This window comes from Ixodes scapularis, unplaced genomic scaffold (genome assembly GCF_016920785.2).
Source record: "Ixodes scapularis isolate PalLabHiFi unplaced genomic scaffold, ASM1692078v2 PGA_scaffold5__190_contigs__length_132052651, whole genome shotgun sequence".
Taxonomy (NCBI): Eukaryota; Metazoa; Arthropoda; class Arachnida; order Ixodida; family Ixodidae; genus Ixodes; species Ixodes scapularis.
This window is the reverse complement of record NW_024609880.1, coordinates 92,002,215-92,018,548: the sequence shown is the minus strand read 5'-3', so window position 1 is coordinate 92,018,548 and position 16,334 is coordinate 92,002,215. Positions and strand designations below refer to the sequence as shown.

Here is a 16,334-nt window from a genome sequence, read left to right as displayed (position 1 = left end):
ACACTCGTTCGCAAGATTTGTCTGGGGGCAGTAGTTCTTCCAACCGCAAGGACAGCAACGCGAAATGGCGGTGCGGAAATATGTTTGGATACCGGTGATTTTATATGTTCAGGGCACGTTTTTGTCTGAACATTTATTTTATCTTTAATTAAAAAACGAAGGCAAACAGAGTATAACTAAACTCAGAATTTCGAAAATTTTTGAATATACACAAAATAAATTCCGATAAATGCTGAATATTGAGCGAAATATGAACTCCAAAGAACACGCTCCGATTTTCACAAAATAGAAACTCCGAAAACACGGAACCCTACAATGCTTGGTTATATGAAACCTTTGGGCATGTGCTGCATACACGACAAGCTGTTGTGCTCTGCTGCTAAAAAAAAAGGAATGCTCAAAAGAAGTCTAAATTTATTCAGGTGATGCGTGCGCGAATATTCTTTTCCCGCCGGTGGTCTTCTGCGGACTAAGTATGCTCAACTATGTATAACTCGTCGCCGACGTTCGCCTGTGGACTAAATATACCTCGTCGCCGGCGGCCGACGCATACTAATTATGCTGCACTAAGTATGAACCGCCAAAGAAAATCGCCTGCTCACAAAGTATACTGGAATAGGCACACCAGCCAACGTGGGTAGACCTCAAAGCAAGCTGCCTTGAGATCTACCCACTATCCTTCGATCAGAGCCAATCAAAGCTCGGCGTTCTGACGTCACCACAACTTCTGAAAAAAAGAAGCAAACGAACTTGCGCTCCGCATCCCCATGAATAAAAAGTAACTTACGTTTATTTTGCGTTACTTTCGTGTACATTACTTGCCATGGATTGACAGTGACAGCGTTTTGCCACACTGGGACAAATCGCGTGGACGTTAGAGTTTGCCTAAAATGGGAGTGTGTGCGTGAGAGAAAGAGAGGCCATATTTTGAATGCATGTGGGATAAGTGCAGAATTCCTATGACTTGGCGCCTAGCAACACACACACACAAAACAAATTGAAGTTAAAATTTTTGTAAGTGTTAAAAAGAGGTCGTTACGAGTAATGAACTGGGTTACCCGTCTTCTTTACAGTAACGCGTTACTTTTCTAACGTAATAACATTAATGTTGTTGGCTAAGAAGTAATAAATTAAATTACTTGATTATTTTAAAAGTTACTGGCTGTTACACAAAAAGTTAACCTTTACTTCTTTATGATTACTTCAGAATTTCCCAACAGATTTCCCTGCCGGTTTGAAAACGGATCTTCCGTTCTTTCTATTATTAGATTAGAATCGCCGTATTAAAAACTGCTAATCTTTTCAATCGATCAGCTGTGTGAAACCTTTCTTTTGTCGAAGACTTGGTTCGAGGATCCTTTGGTAGGCAACTTGTCGGAACAAAGAGAGCCATTTTAAGGGAAAGGGAAAAGTAGTTACGGTTACAAGTAATTTAAGTACTTCCAAAAGTAATCAAATTACTCATGCGATTACTTTCTAATAAGTATATTTTAATGATTACAAAATTAGTCAAAAAGTAATCGATTACAAGTGCAATTTGATCACGTGTAATTAGTGCCGTACAAGTCAGTGCCTCACACCGATGTCACCCATGACGCCATGTAGCAGACGGAGCACTATTTCCTCGAAAGCGGAGCCGGTGCTTTATACACGTGGGCGGAGAGCATATGCACTAAATGTTTTGCCTGTCGCTGACTGTAAACACTCCCAAGATGTCTAGATGCCGATGGTTTGCGCCCATAATTGTTAAGATATTGATTTATTCTGCCATATTGGGCGCGTTTCTATTAACGTTCAAACACGATTTACGTATATCAACAACGCTAAAAAAACAGTAGTTAGGTTATATTTAACATTCTTATAATGTAAAATGTCAGCGGGAAGCGTTCTTCTCGTTCCTCATCACAAGTAGTGATGACGCGTGCTTGAAAACCATGTGTCAACTGTGCTAATGTTTAATTCGTACTGCGGATGATATCAAAGGCAAAATGTGCCCACTTAAAACAAACTAAGCGTACACTAAAAGTTAAAAGTTAAAACCAAATAATTTTTTGTGGGTGCGTGCCTTAATATGATTAAGATAGCCATAAAGCTGAGCCAGCTCATATGTTGTCTGTGCTGTTCATGAAGATTGTCGACAGCGGGCGGAAAAAACAGAAAAAAGAAAAAAACTGCGGGCAAAAGCAACTGTAAGAGCCTTCAGTAACCCATGTGCCCTCTCTTTTAGTGAGATACGCGAATAATAAAACCCTGTTTTGCGTGTAAATCTATAATATAATATCGGCGCCCAAACAATTTCATCTTCCAAATCTGTTGGAAGTGATAGCGAAATGAATAAAAGCAACGCATGGTAACGTACAGAGGTGAGGAGGATAGAAAAATCTAGGGCAACGTGCCCTACAACCTTGTTGTGTGATTATCATTTGGATCGTCGGATTTCTGAAACACTTTAAAGGGTCACTTCAACGAAATTTGAATTATACCCGTCGGTTTCAGGAATAGGTTGAATATGATCCACAATATCCGTAAATGGCAATCGCATGTTTGTATTTTGACCCCGGTGGCTGTATTTTTTGTTTAAACGGCCCACTCTGGCAAGCTCTCGGAGAGCAGCCAGCGGAGAGCACGTCACATCCAACGCATTCGTGACGTAGTTCCTCTCGGGACGGGCAAGGCTACAGCGAGGCTCACGTCGAGAGGATAGCCTAGTCGTTTCAGCCACCGAAGCGGCAGCTTTTGTACGATCTTTGAGTGACGGGTTAATCTTCTATATTTTTGAAGGACAATAGCGACTCCTGAGACACACAAAAAGGATTCTCGCCGAGAGGGGAGCTCCTACTTTCACCTCTTCTCTCGTCGTGGCCGGAGGCGAGACAAATGTCATCACTATATGCCAAGGTTCCTAGACGGTCATTACAAACGAGATGTTAGCGACATCCACCAGGTGCTCTTTGCTAATCGTTTAATTTGTTTTAAAATTCCTTTTCGTGTATTTGTTAACAGGATATTGGTGTGTCCGATGTGACACTACTCTTTTGAAAACATCTAGACCAAAAAATAAGCGCCGAAATTTTGTTGTAGTATCCCTTTAAGCAAAAAACAGTCACGTGATCATAAGCCAAGCCCTGTGTTTCTTATATTGCCCGTCCCCATTGCACCCATAACACAACTGCAGTGGTAATATGTCACTAAAAAACAAGCAAAAAAAGCAGATGTTGTGCACAATCCATCGAGGGCACAAAAATTCAGGAAAGGCTTAAAACTGTTCGCGTTAGTTTATTGAGGCAGAGTCAAATAGATTTCAATGTCATGGCGCATTTGAACGTCGTTTAAATTGCCGACCGATTCAGGAAGGGAATTCGCGGACTAGAAAGAGTTGACCAGAACACCTTCGCAGGGCGGGGACGCAAGAGGAACTCATAGCGGAAGTCGCGGCGCAGTTTCACTTCCGGTAGCAGGTGCAGGTTTGCTTGATGATTCCCGAGCAGTAACCACCCCGGCGCTTGATGCTTCTGCAGTGGTTGTGACAAGCCCCCTGGTTGAGTGGACAGCCGAATCCACGACCTGCGGGAATTCAGGAAAGAGTTCACGTACTCTGCGTTTACACAGGACAGGTATTCGACTTGTGCGCTGGATACTGCATTTTGAGTCTTTTCCACTCCAAGGATATATCGCTGCTGTAATATCACGTATCGCATCTTCGAGACTATAACCTCTGCGCTCTATGTTTAAAAGTTTACAAGTTGAAAATTTATGTGTGCGAACTATGAAAGAATTTAGTTCTTTTTTTATACTTCGTTTCACCACCTGTAGAAACGCAGCCGACGCTACAAGCTAATGGGACCAATCAGACTGCGTTAAAAGCGCACCCTAGTGATGTTCATCGCGTTTATGTACGTGTTTTATCATCAGTTAACCATTCAGGAACGGAAGAGGCCTAGTGACTATCACTTTAAACTTCGAAAAAAGTTCCAACGTTTTTTTGTTTGTTTCTTGTAGTTCTCGATTTGATTGAAACTTTTCTAAACACGCCAACAAACATCGCTCATATATACTAACCCAAATATTGGGCCACGATACATTTTTTTCGCGAAGTTATTGAATATACAGTTGTGGTCTTCACCGTGTTTTTCAAACTGAAAGACTCTGCTGGCAACAATGAAAAAGTGACGTCAGCAGAAGGCAGCTAGACTGTGGACTTTGTCTCCAACTGATTACAAGGAGTTGCATGGTGTGAAATGAATGCTTCTGAAGCTCGCTCTAGCACACGCGCAGGAGCACGAAAGATATGCTCGGCATATTCCATATTTAGATAGCTCGCTCGACCTGAAAGCATGACTTCCACTAACGTCACGGCGCGGAAAAGTGCGGGTATATTTGAATGTCGGTTTTGGCATCATTTTCACTTGTCGATTTCACAACAGCTATATTGAATTTCGCGATTATAAATGGCATACCGGAAAGGGTATAGGTCGGAGATTCCGAAAGTATAGTTATTTGGGGTAGCTAAAAAAAAAAAAAATCACCGGAGTACCTTTTTAGACTGAGACGAAATATGAATATTTTTTAGTATGAATAAACGTGACGGATATTGGGGTCGACGAATTATGTTGCTGATTACTAATGTTTTATACAATCTTCTTTCGAGCTAATAAAACAGAAGCTTGTCAAGGTATACTTCGTATCAAAATGTTTACGTGCAGACTTTAGGCGCTGGTTGCGTGTTATAGTCTGAAAAAAAGAGTATATTCCAGAATTGACTGCATCTTGCGGCACTATGTGTTAGCATATCACGATTTTTAATGGGTAACTGACGTCCTTCATTGTACTTGTTTTGTTGCCTAACTAACAACAAAATGTGTTTTTACATAACCTGATACTAATTACCCGCGAGCTAATCGAAGTTTTAGATTATGTAAAGCAAACATATTTCAATTGGTATTTTAAGTAAGCACACTTTATGATAAGAGAGGCAAAAAATATAGCCACAGAGAAAAATAAAAGTTTTAACATCACACCCCTATCTCAGGTTTCAATCATAATGTATAACTTACACCAGTTGGCCTGCACTTTAACTGTTTTTTCAGTCGTCATTACTCAGCCTGGCCGTTGCATTTCTGGTGTATTTAAGGCGCGTTCCACTGCCCATTGATAATCATTCCAGCAATATGTGGCCTAAGTTCTCAAAACATTGAAGATGCTGCTAAATAATATCGGAATGAGTCAAAAGTTGGTACTCACGAACTCTGACATGAGCCACCTGGCTATCATCTTCTTGTGAGCAGGAAGTGCTGATAAGACCTGGAATTATAATGATGTTGGTTACGAGTGGTGGCCGTAAACATCAAGATAAAACATTTTAAAAGTGGGTCTTACCGGCAATCATCATGACGACGAGAGCGATAGCAGCGGCCTTCATTATGATGAGATATTTCTCGGCCTCCTCAAAAAGAAAGCAAGAACTGCTAGAAGTACAAAAGTAAAACAGAATGTGTTACACTCATCAAGTTCAGCAATTCAGGCGTGATCACTTCTAAGCGAATTAAAAACATTTCTCGTGTTGTTTATGTTTTGTTTTGTAGGCTGTACGCCATAAATATAGGTAACTACGCAAAAAACGACCAGAATAATTAATTCGTTGTTTACAAAACTATTTCCCAACGCATGGTAACAACGTTTTGTTTGCTTCTCCCCCACAACCGAGAAATCAGTAAACGTGTGGGCCGTCCTCCTATTTTCGATTTCTAAGCTTTCCGTGTCGTGCTTCTGAAACGCCTCAAATAAGACAAGCCGGTTAAAAATGTACACGCTTTTATAGTCACTGACAAAGTTAGAACGATAGAGTTAGTACAGTTCTTTACTGATGCATACTCGCTCGACGCTAACAAAACACCAAAGTGTTAACGAAGCTTGGGAGATCGCGCTGGAGTCGCTACAACAGAAACCCTTTCCTGTCATTCTCATCCCGTTGGCGACTGTTGGCGACCCCAGCGAAATTGACGGCATCTATACGCATTTCCACCTCAAAAAGACAAATAAATTTTGCGCATTGTTCATACACCGCGCGAAGTAGTTCTTACAGGATTTGGTTGTCGGAGGAAGAGGCGATTCTTTTGGCGTTTGAAGCGTGTACGTCTCGATAAGATAGCATCTCTCTAAACTGAAATGCACCTACATGTACCTTAATTATCTACATGAAGGGAGAAATTAGTAATGCTGAGCGAGGAGTCGGAATTGTTTTACTGAGTTTCTTGAGGTGAAAACGAGTATAGGGGCTAGAACGGAAGGCATTGGCGGCAGGTTCGCTCGTCAGCCTTCTCGAGCGAGTCAAATCTTCACCGCGCCCAACGGTCTCAAGGCAAGGCCGTGAAAAAGGTGAAAAATACGCGGTTAAAATCGCCAATAGTATCGATTAAAATGTGGCAGGCATTTGTTAAAAAACTTCAGATGGAATTCAACCTTAAATCAAAGAGAAAATCGCATCAACCTGTAATTTCTGTGTGCCCTCTGAGGAGTATGGGAAGCAAAGCAAACTTACCTGTTAGGCGGATTTCTTCCCAAGGCGAATGTGAAGATATGTCCAACACGGCGAGTTATATAGAAGCCCGGCTAAACCGAAGCCATTAGGAAGCAGATCCAACACCCCTCACGGGTTTCCCGAAGAGTGAGTCCGCTATTGCTGTTGCGCCGTTCCGGGAAACAGAAGCCGGGGACCTTCTGGCATTGCCAAGCGGTCAAGTCCTACCTACTAGTAATATTGTTGTTGTTTTTTATTTCTAGATGACTTCGTATATCGTTGCCTGTTTTTTTGTCAAGCGTGCCGGTAACACAAAGTGTCAAGTTCGACAGATAAGCTGTCTGAAACACCTTAGATTATAATTACTTCATATCGAAGCAATGGCTTCGATACCTGGAGCTCTTTGCATATCAAGGTGCAGGCGGCGTCCTTCAGTAAAGCGCATTTTGAGTGACGTGCCATTTCGACAAAAAATAATTTCGAACTGCATGGGAGTTTGTTTTCGTTGTCACGATTCTAGCTCCCAGACTATACCTTTATTGTGATACCCGGATTAGATTGTGTTCATAACGGACTATTTTTGTTCCTTATGGAACAAAGCTTAAAGTTCGAGTTGGTTTAAGTTTAAGGTTCCCTTGTACAGAATAGATGCCGGGGTGTATGTTTACATGCAGAGGATGTGTAGGTGAATCGCGGTAAATAAGGAATACGCCTGTATTCGTATTTTTATTGTGTATCTATTCGAATTCAGTTGACGTAACAATAAGTCGTGATCTTGTACCCTCTGCAACAGTTAGTTATTACGATGGGACAACTCCAATCCTCTTTTATTAGGTTTTAAAAGAATTAAAGGTCCATTGGTATTTTCCGAAAGCACAAATATTTACAAAAGCCAGATTACTTCTAAAGTAAGGCTCGAGAAATAAAACTTAGGTGAAATCGCTTGACATTGGGTAATTCACTCAAGTCAAAGGCTTTAAACGAAGACCAGGGCTTGTGTAAACAACTAGTTCACAAGAACTTCGAAGAAGCCGTAGTAATTACCGAGAAACGTAGCTTGCAACAAAAAAAAAAAAAAAAAAATACACGAGAACGATTTGCGATCCATCACGTAATGCACTCTTGCGCGAGTAGGCAGCAAAACGTCTTGATCGTTGCCCTTGACTTTCGTATTCTAGGCGAGTAGAGGGGAAGAGTGAAAAAAACGAGTTTTGTTGAAAGGGCGCGAGCGTGTCTTTCCGAGCGTGCTGCAATAAAGGAAAACGGCCAAAGGAATAACGACTCCCAACATTCGAACGTATACGGCCCTGACCAGCCGAAAGAAGCAGAAAGAATTCGGGGACAACCGTGCTCTTTAACATTCGGAGAACACCAAACCTTTATCTATCTGTGTTTTTCGTTTTGAAGCGAAAAGCCGGCATGTATTTGTATTGTTATTTTATTGGAGATATGTTAATAGTGAAAACTTACAAGCTTAGGTAAGATGGCGTAAGACGCCGTCCGATGAGAAGGGTTCGGCAGTATCCATCAGTCCATCCATCCATCCAATCATTCATTCCTGTACAATACTATATTCATGGTTAAGAAACATGTGGCGTGAAGAGTTCCGAGCTTCTCGAGAGTTTTAGGAAACCGTGTTTGCACATTCGATACGGTACGATGGGCCCTCCGGTATTAACTGCGCATGCGCTACCGCAGAACATTCGCACATGCGTAGTTCGTACCGGAGGTCCCATCGTACCGTATGGGATGAGACAAAAGGGCTCCCTAAAGACACTCCTTCGATCGCACCACAGCCAATGCGCCAATGCGGCACTGGCTGATAAGAGAGCCCAAAAACTAGTTAACAAACAAGAAGCGGGAACATACGATATACGCGACGTCCCGCGTTTCTTAAAACGTCAGTGACCCATGTATTGCAGGCTAGGAAGGCAAGCTTGTTCGCTTTGCCGAACGGCTACTTCTACAATCGGACAGCTTAAGGAACGCAGATCGTGGCTTGCTCGCTTTTGGTTTCGAGATTCGACATTCGAGAGTATGTGGGAACAGGAGCGACAATACGCTGCTCAAGAGATGCCTTGCGTGTCTTAAGCTGTTAGAAACTATAGCTGTATGAACACAGGGCATCATATCATGACCCCGTAGTTATGAGAGGTGACTTCGGTGTGCCTTTGCTTAGGCAGCACGATCGCCACAAAAAGTCCACAATCTCAGACGTGCAATGTCTAGTTTCAGTTACAAAGTGTGGACTATTGCCTTTTCATCACGCAATGATACAAATTAATATAACCGCAATCGTATTGCGTTCGCCTGAAGTCGTTTACACTTCGTCTGCTTCATTACGCTCAAGGTCGCTTCCGAGAAAGTGCAACCGGCAAAGAAAGGAACAGGAGAAGCGGATCGTGACTCAAATGACTCCCCTCTCCAACTGGGAGGAAATTGAAATAATATTCGTTTGGTTGTTAGCCCATAATATCCGGCGGTTTCGCGTGACGTACACCTTGGGATACTGTTAGCGAGAATGCGACATCGGTGCTTTTTACTCATTTCAAAGTGCGGACGCCAAAGTTTACCTCATTAATTGGTGCACCAAAAGAACACATTACACGCTACACTAATAGAAAGTTATTAGTGAACTTTCAAATCTTAGAAGAAGAAACAAATCAAAACAAAAACTGGCGATTACTTGTTCGCATAAGTTGCGTTATTCTTCCTCACAGAAATCTCTTCAGATCCATGTTGGAGGGCTTTCGCCCTATAATTTCATATTCGAGGATGCAAAATATCCCGCCTCACTGGAGTTATTTTTGCTTTGTAATCAACTAAGTTAGCTGGAGTGGTTGGCAACATAAATAGGGAGAATTAGTTGGTACTCGATGCTTTACCTGTTGGCCACTAGTTGAAGGTAATAGTTGCCGGTGATCAAGAAGTCGGCTCGTCGACGGCAAAAATGGTCCCAGCAGGGGGCGCAGGGGGCACTCCAAAGGACGAAAAAGCCGAGTATACATGGGTGTATACGACACCATTACGTCCCCGAGGGTACGTTTTTGTTTCTGTCATCGACGGGGCCACTCACTCGCAAAGCTTTTGCGTCATGTACACACCTAAAAACGGCTTTAATGAGCAATCGCTTAGGTGCAAACAAATGGGAAAAATAGATTAAACTGTTCCCTAGCGTCTTCTCAAACCGTACTGAAAGCAAAACGTGGTAGTTAAAACCGCTTTAAATGGAAGTAAACAAGGTCGTTGTTGACACGGTCCTCTGAAGCTTTTGCTTGCAAAGTGTACAAAACAGCTTTAAAAAAAAAACATCTCTAACCCGTTTTTTTACATTAGACCAGAGAGCGTCACGTGTACATATTGCGTTGGTAGAAGCCGTAAAAGTTAATTTTTATAAAATAACAAATGCATATTTTTTAGTCTTTTATTTAGTTATATCTATGCTAGTGGCAATCGGTTCCAATAATGTTGTGCCACTAAGAAGATATACTTATATTAGGGGGGGGGGGGGGGCGGGGAGGGGTTAGTAGAAGAGACCTTGTGCTGCATTCTTTTTGTAAACTCAGTTTTGACAGTGACGTCTTTAGATTTTATTACGTTATATGAAATTTTGGTCCATGGCCTGATCTGATAACAGGCATTCAAATGAGGCCGCACCACCAACGTGCTGGAATTTAAATCGAGCAAGAAAGCATCTACACTGTCGTTCCCGTTGCTCAATTCACTCACGAATTAACAAAGCTAAATGTTTATCCAAAAAACAATAGTTAATTTGACAGGCCTCGCCTTCCAGTAGATTTTTACTACAACACCTGAACAGATACTTGTCTTCTAATGGTAATCTTTTTCCTTCTTTTTTTTTTTGTTATGGCGAGAATTGCGAATTTTTATTTTTGGCAGTTGCTCTTTCTGATCGAGAGCCGAGATGCATTCTTCAACGTATAGCTCGCGTTTGCAGCCTAATAAATTAACTGTTGTGCATAAAAAAAGGAAGCAAACAAATAAAGCGAAACAAAGGACAAATGAACATAGATAAATAACAAACTACCTGAATACGTTAGAAGAGCAGAGCTTCTTTTCGAGCGAAAATGAATGGGCGAGGCGTGATCCCAGCCAGTCTCGCCGTTGAGGCAGGGCTCATGATCCCTGTCCAGTACGCGCCAATGCATGCGTGCGTCACACGGCATTGGATCACTGTGACGCCTCTTGGCGTGGCAGGCATTCCTGTAGCTATCGCTTGTCCGCTACAAAATGACACCAAGCGCACCTTCCGCCTACGCCAAGAAAATTTCATGGCACGTCTCCAACACCGGATTTGCGATACGCTCGCAGTAAAACCCGCGTAAAACAAAACTTACGGCCGGAAGTAGAGTTGGAGAAGACTGATTCGGGCATTGCAATAACCTGCAACTCCAGGCATTGTGAAGGGAAAAACCCTAGCTGTAAAAAGGATTTCTTCCTCGTTGGTTTGTTTGGACTGCAACTATATAAGAGCTTTGGACTCCTGTTAGACACCACGGCCACCTTTGCGTAGAGCTCAACGAAGGTGAGTAGGGTTGCTAACTGATAGAGAGACTGCTTCTCACTCTACATATTTTTTTTAATTGATGCCGATTCTTGTTGTATGAGAAAAAAAAAAACGTGAAAGAGTAATGTTGTGGGTTTATACGAATTGCAACTAAAAATTTAATCAGCAGCCGTACTTCATGCAAAGAAAATAACTTACTTGCTCGCTAGAAAAAAAAAAAGAAAAATAGCTTTCATTTACACTGTTGCCTTGTAAGCCAATTGCTCTTAATTATTAGACGAACTAAGGTGGAAATTAAAAATATATTTATTGTTTATTTAATGTAGAGCTAGTAGTTGAACTGCGCAAATTGTTAAAAGTTATTTTCGTGTTATGATTAAAGCAATTTTAACAATCATAAATATTTTTTTTTCGTGAGGCAGAACACAGGCCAAGTAGAACACCGCATCATCAACCTTCAAATCATGAAGGTCTTTGCTGTTGCCTTGATCGCCCTTCTCGTTGCTGGTGAGTGAATTTTGGGTAGTTATTCATTAAAATCTCAAACTGTGAACTTGGAAGCTGCTTTTTGAGCTCTTAGTTATGAACCCTATTAAAGGGAAGCTACGGAGCTTCTTGGAAAAAATGAGTTAGAAGTGAATTCTAGTGTATTTTTATTCCGTGAACCCGAACACCCAAATCATTTGCTGCGTAAGTATTGTTAAACGCGAGAAAAAAGCGAAAGACAGTCGCTGTCCGTGACGTCATCGACAACTCTTTTGGCTGCCCAAGGCTAGGAAGGCGGGGCTTCAGTCCTATTTTGAAATTGCTCGTATGGCTTTCCGGAGGGTCGCATTGAAATACAATTTTGATATCTGTTAATCTAAAGGCAAAATGAACGCAATTCAAGCGTTTTTTCTCAAATGTAGAAGTGCCCCATCTTCCCTTTAACTAATGTCCCGCATGCTTCTTAACTTTTTCAGGAGTGTTTATGACCTCCAGCGCACAAGAAGAAGAGGACCAAGTGGCTCACGTTCGAGTTCGTGAGTAACACTACCCAAGATATTAGTATCAGTAAAAACATTAAGAAAAGTACAGTAATCTTTAGGCAAGAAGGGAATAATAGTTCGTTTTGTGATGTTGTTGCAAGTATTTTGATCCAACTAAGCTCCAGAATGTTCCGCGAAGAGTAAAACAACACGCTTTATGTGCTATGCTATGTAGCATAGTAACCTCAGAAATCTTTTTGAGCGCTCATCACCAGGACAAAGAACGCCAAATTGATTGGCTGTGCGCATGCGTGGATTTTAATATTCCGCAAATGTTCCCCCCATGAGCAATGTCGCTCTCAGCTGCGCGGCGGAAGGTAACCACACAGAAAGCTACTACTGTTTTTCGAAACGCCTTTCAGGCCCCAGTAGACAAAGCTGGTCGCAGGCAGAAATCTATCATTGGAATGACTTACGCTTCTCCCCACACCAAAATCAGATGGCAGCCACCTGATTTGCCACAGCGTCTGCATTAGGCAGCCACGTTAAGCTCTTCAAAGGATTCATCTTCAAAGTCTGCGTGAACGACTGCAGGCAGGTTCGGTAGCCAAACGTTCAGAGCTACGCAAGGGGCCAACAACAGTGACGGAAATACTTCAAAGCAAAAGGTTTTCGTCCTTTCTTCATCGGCGATTATGTTTGAACTGAATCAAATGAGCGACATCTGTGGAAGCTATAGCCAAAGAGCTTTCCAGTCTGATGATCATCCGAATATTCCCCACGCCGCACGACAAAATATTTTCGCCATTTTGTTTATGTTCAAAGCTTTCTCGATTTTCCCAAAGCGATTTGTTGAATCATCATATCAAATTAAGCCAGTTATCGTTTCACAGCTGTAGCACACCATGACAATATCAAACAAAAAGAAAACAGGCCGCGTCTTTATCACAGCCATTATGTAAATATGATGAATTGTGAATTTACTTTTGTAGTAGCACACGTGTACGTTTTTTTTTTTGTATTGATGCACAACGTAATATTACATATATCTCAAGTGTTTATGAACTGTTACTTGGGTCGCACTTGTGGGGCTTCGTCGCATCTTCATAAGTGAACTAAAAAGAGCTCATGCAACACACAATAGAATAACGAAGGCCTCCGAACGCCCGATTCTTTATCCATGGAACGTCATCACAGCCGGATGGCGCAAACTCGGCCATTGGAACCGAGCCTTAAGCAGAGCGTACTTCAGCGCGTTGATTGGACACTAGACTCGACCGAGCGATGACGCAGCACTCGCGTCCAATTTCTATATGCGCTCAATCTCATCGTGATGACGTCGAAATTGTCGTCTGCAGGCTTTGATTATTCTAGTGGGTGTTGGTTCAGGTCGGTAGCCTCTCAGAATCGCGAGGGAGGAGCGTGCAGCAAAAGGCAAACGTGGCAAAAAGATTAAAGTTTTTTTGTCATTAAATTTTTAATCCAGTGTAGGAAAAAGTTTAGTCAAGAAAATTATATTTATTATAAATCAGGGTTATCTTATTTATATTGTATTTATTTGATTTAAATCACTGTAGTTAGAAAATAGTGATTCTTTACCGCTAGATTTTTGTTTAACATAGCAGATTGTTTGATCATCCTTTGGATCCCTGATAACAATGCGGAAGAAGGAATTACAGTAAATGTTAAGTATAGCTTATCAACAACTTCTCATTGCAGCAATCCCCGTCACACTGTAACAAAAACAGTTGATTTTTCTGTTACTTAAAGAAAACGTTAGTTGATTTTGTTCAAGTTTAGAGTTGACTGCAATATGACATTACTTTTCTAGTTTTTGTTTCTTACTTATTCCTTCGGATTTTGTGGCAATTGGACGTTATGTGGTTTACGAACGAAGTGGAAGGTAGAGATCAAGCTCAATGCTTCTTTTTCCGGAGAAGCGCGATTCATTTTGCTCGTGTTCGTTCCTATAAAAATCTCTATTAGGAGTGACACCAACCGCTCTTTATATTTCCGAAATTGATTAAGCGGATGCGAATGACTGGTGTTTTATGCAACTCGTTCAATATACGTGCACGAGCTTTCTAAAATGCAAGGATTGAGGTAATTCGCTATAAATGTGTCTTTTCAGGACGTGGTTTTGGGTGTCCCTTCGACCAAGGGGCGTGTCACAGGCACTGCCAGAGCATCGGACGACGCGGAGGTTACTGCGCGGGAATTATCAAGCAGACGTGCACATGCTACCACAACTAAAAAAAGACGACGCTGCTATGCCAAACGAAATGTGAGGAGGCGTGTTTACCGTCCTTGCGATGGCCTTTTAATAAACTCCTTACGTTGTTTCACAATCTGTCTTCATTATTGTAGCTAATTGAAGGCAAAGCTATTTCATTTTCATTGGCAATTTTATTTTTTGCATTTAGTACAGGATGCGGCGTCATAAATTAGCCCCCCAAAAAAGATCCCGGCCGTAGTGGCGAAAAACAAACCCAGCCCGGGCGTTTCTGGCGCGATAAACCGCTGGGAAGAAGATTAGACCGGCCAGCTGCGAATTTATGTGAAAGGGGTTGGGCAGAATTAATACGCCGCGCGTTTGTCCTAAGCAAGACATACATTGGCAATCCCCAACAAAATAGGCAACACTAAATGAAAAACAACAATAAAGACAACTAACAACAGTACGATAATTAAAAGAAAAGTTTAAATGGGCCGTGAGTGAATAAAGAACCTCCCTAATGCGAGCATGACACTGTATATATATGCAATTCAGCAAAACGTTTATTTCTTTTTTTTTTCGAACATACCAAGAAATTTGCGTGTCGTTTGAAGCCCGTAATTTCAAAGCTTTCAAGCTGTATGCTGGTGATAATCGATGAAGTAACGGTTCCTAAGGGCTAACAAATGAACAAATGCGACGCAGCTTAACTGTATACATGCGCATCTTGACAGCTTATCATAAGAGTCCGTGCTCCGTCACAAGACTCGAACCCTTTCACGCAACATTATATTACGTAAAAAAAAGCCATACGTAAATTGGAGCAGGCATGGATATAGCATACATCATTACAGTTTTATGACACGGGTCACATCTCGTTGTGTCAAATTTAACGATCAATTCTAAAACCTAAAAAAGAAATATTTCATGAGATGCTCTTCGCCATGGTCGCTGCCTGCATCAATTAGCAACAGCAGATAGCATCATCGAAACTGTATTGTACATTATAATAACTATATGGTCTCATGAGGCCATTTTTCCAAGTCAACGTTAATATAGATTATCTGAGCTTTTCGGAATTTCCTCCTTCAGTCCCTCACCCATCGTTTGAAGCACTATCAAGATTGTTTTTTTCCAAACTGTGTTCTTAGAGGACGGTGGAACGCCATGTAGGCGACGTGCTTCGAAATATACGTATTGCATATAATACACTGCAGCTACCATCGCAGCCGTTGCCTTAAAACGATAAGACTGCTCACTGGGCGAGTTGGTAGTTCAGGCTGATTAACGTTACAGGGCACCACAAGAGAAACACTCACAAGCACACACACACCGAAAAAAATATACTCATTTGCCGCGATATGAGTATATATATTTTTTAGTGTGTCTGTGCTTGTGAGTGTCTGTTGTGGTTTGGCTGTAATCAGACGTTGACGTAGTTCAACTACTCTACTCAAACTACTGTAGTTTAACTACTTTTTCGAGTAACTTGGTAACTTCCAATTACAACTTGATTTGGGTAATTAGTAGTTTAATTTAACTACTTTTTTCAGGTAACTTCTACTCAAATTACTAACTACTTTCGAAATTATATAGTGCTAATTTTGTCCATCACGAAAGTTTGAGCGCAGAAATGAATAAGACGCCGGCAGATAAAGTGGCACTCCCGAACAAGGGGCCCCCTTGTTCGGCAAGGCGTCCTTGGGCCAAGGTGGCGACGAGCAGCCAAAACATAACACCGGCACGCACGAACGCAGGAAAAGATGCTTAAAGGACCCATGAAACGATTTTAACATCGAGAGAACGTGCACCTTATTACCCTTTTTTTGTTTACTTTAGCACAAAGGCCATAAAACACGACTACTTCTCTCGAAATGTCGCAAATGCGCTGCGTAACCGCAAAAACTAAAAGGAACTATTTCTTGACTTGACTTCACGCACGGCAGCCATAGGAACTAACTTTGTGACGTCACGGCGGGTGCTGTTATTGATATCGCTTTTGAACAAGTATATTCTCAGTTTAATGCTAATGTTTAGAAATGATTTCGTTCCAACATAAACAAATGAATCGAAAGTTTTATAATCTTGTTCAGCATACGAAGTTTT

General features: G+C 41.6%; 2 protein-coding genes across 2 annotated transcripts; one reads left to right on the top strand and one right to left on the bottom strand.

Moving 5' to 3' along the window:
• Nucleotides 1–3,442: 3,442 nt before the first annotated feature.
• LOC120843580 (4 kDa defensin-like) lies at nucleotides 3,443–5,459 on the bottom strand. Its single transcript, XM_040214982.3, has 3 exons — nucleotides 5,377–5,459; nucleotides 5,242–5,301; nucleotides 3,443–3,564 (listed from the first exon to the last, which is right to left on the bottom strand). Exons 1-3 carry the CDS (start codon nucleotides 5,417–5,419, stop codon nucleotides 3,443–3,445), a joined length of 225 nt encoding a protein of 74 aa, XP_040070916.2. The 5' UTR covers nucleotides 5,420–5,459.
• A 6,011-nt stretch (nucleotides 5,460–11,470) lies between these two features.
• Nucleotides 11,471–14,361, top strand: LOC120843579 (4 kDa defensin). Its single transcript, XM_040214981.2, has 3 exons — nucleotides 11,471–11,552; nucleotides 12,008–12,067; nucleotides 14,145–14,361. Exons 1-3 carry the CDS (start codon nucleotides 11,510–11,512, stop codon nucleotides 14,264–14,266), a joined length of 225 nt encoding a protein of 74 aa, XP_040070915.1. The 5' UTR covers nucleotides 11,471–11,509; the 3' UTR covers nucleotides 14,267–14,361.
• The last annotated feature ends 1,973 nt before the right edge of the window (nucleotides 14,362–16,334 follow it).

Excerpts from the sequence above, each read along its gene's own strand:
- LOC120843580 (XM_040214982.3), bottom strand. The coding sequence starts at position 5,419 with ATGAAGGCCGCTGCTATCGCTCTCGTCGTCATGATGATTGCCG. Across the intron at positions 5,302-5,376 it reads CGTCGTCATGATGATTGCCG|GTCTTATCAGCACTTCCTGC; the intron begins GTAAGACCCACT and ends TTATAATTCCAG. Across the intron at positions 3,565-5,241 it reads GGTGGCTCATGTCAGAGTTC|GTCGTGGATTCGGCTGTCCA; the intron begins GTGAGTACCAAC and ends GAATTCCCGCAG.
- LOC120843579 (XM_040214981.2), top strand. The coding sequence starts at position 11,510 with ATGAAGGTCTTTGCTGTTGCCTTGATCGCCCTTCTCGTTGCTG. Across the intron at positions 11,553-12,007 it reads GATCGCCCTTCTCGTTGCTG|GAGTGTTTATGACCTCCAGC; the intron begins GTGAGTGAATTT and ends TAACTTTTTCAG. Across the intron at positions 12,068-14,144 it reads AGTGGCTCACGTTCGAGTTC|GACGTGGTTTTGGGTGTCCC; the intron begins GTGAGTAACACT and ends GTGTCTTTTCAG.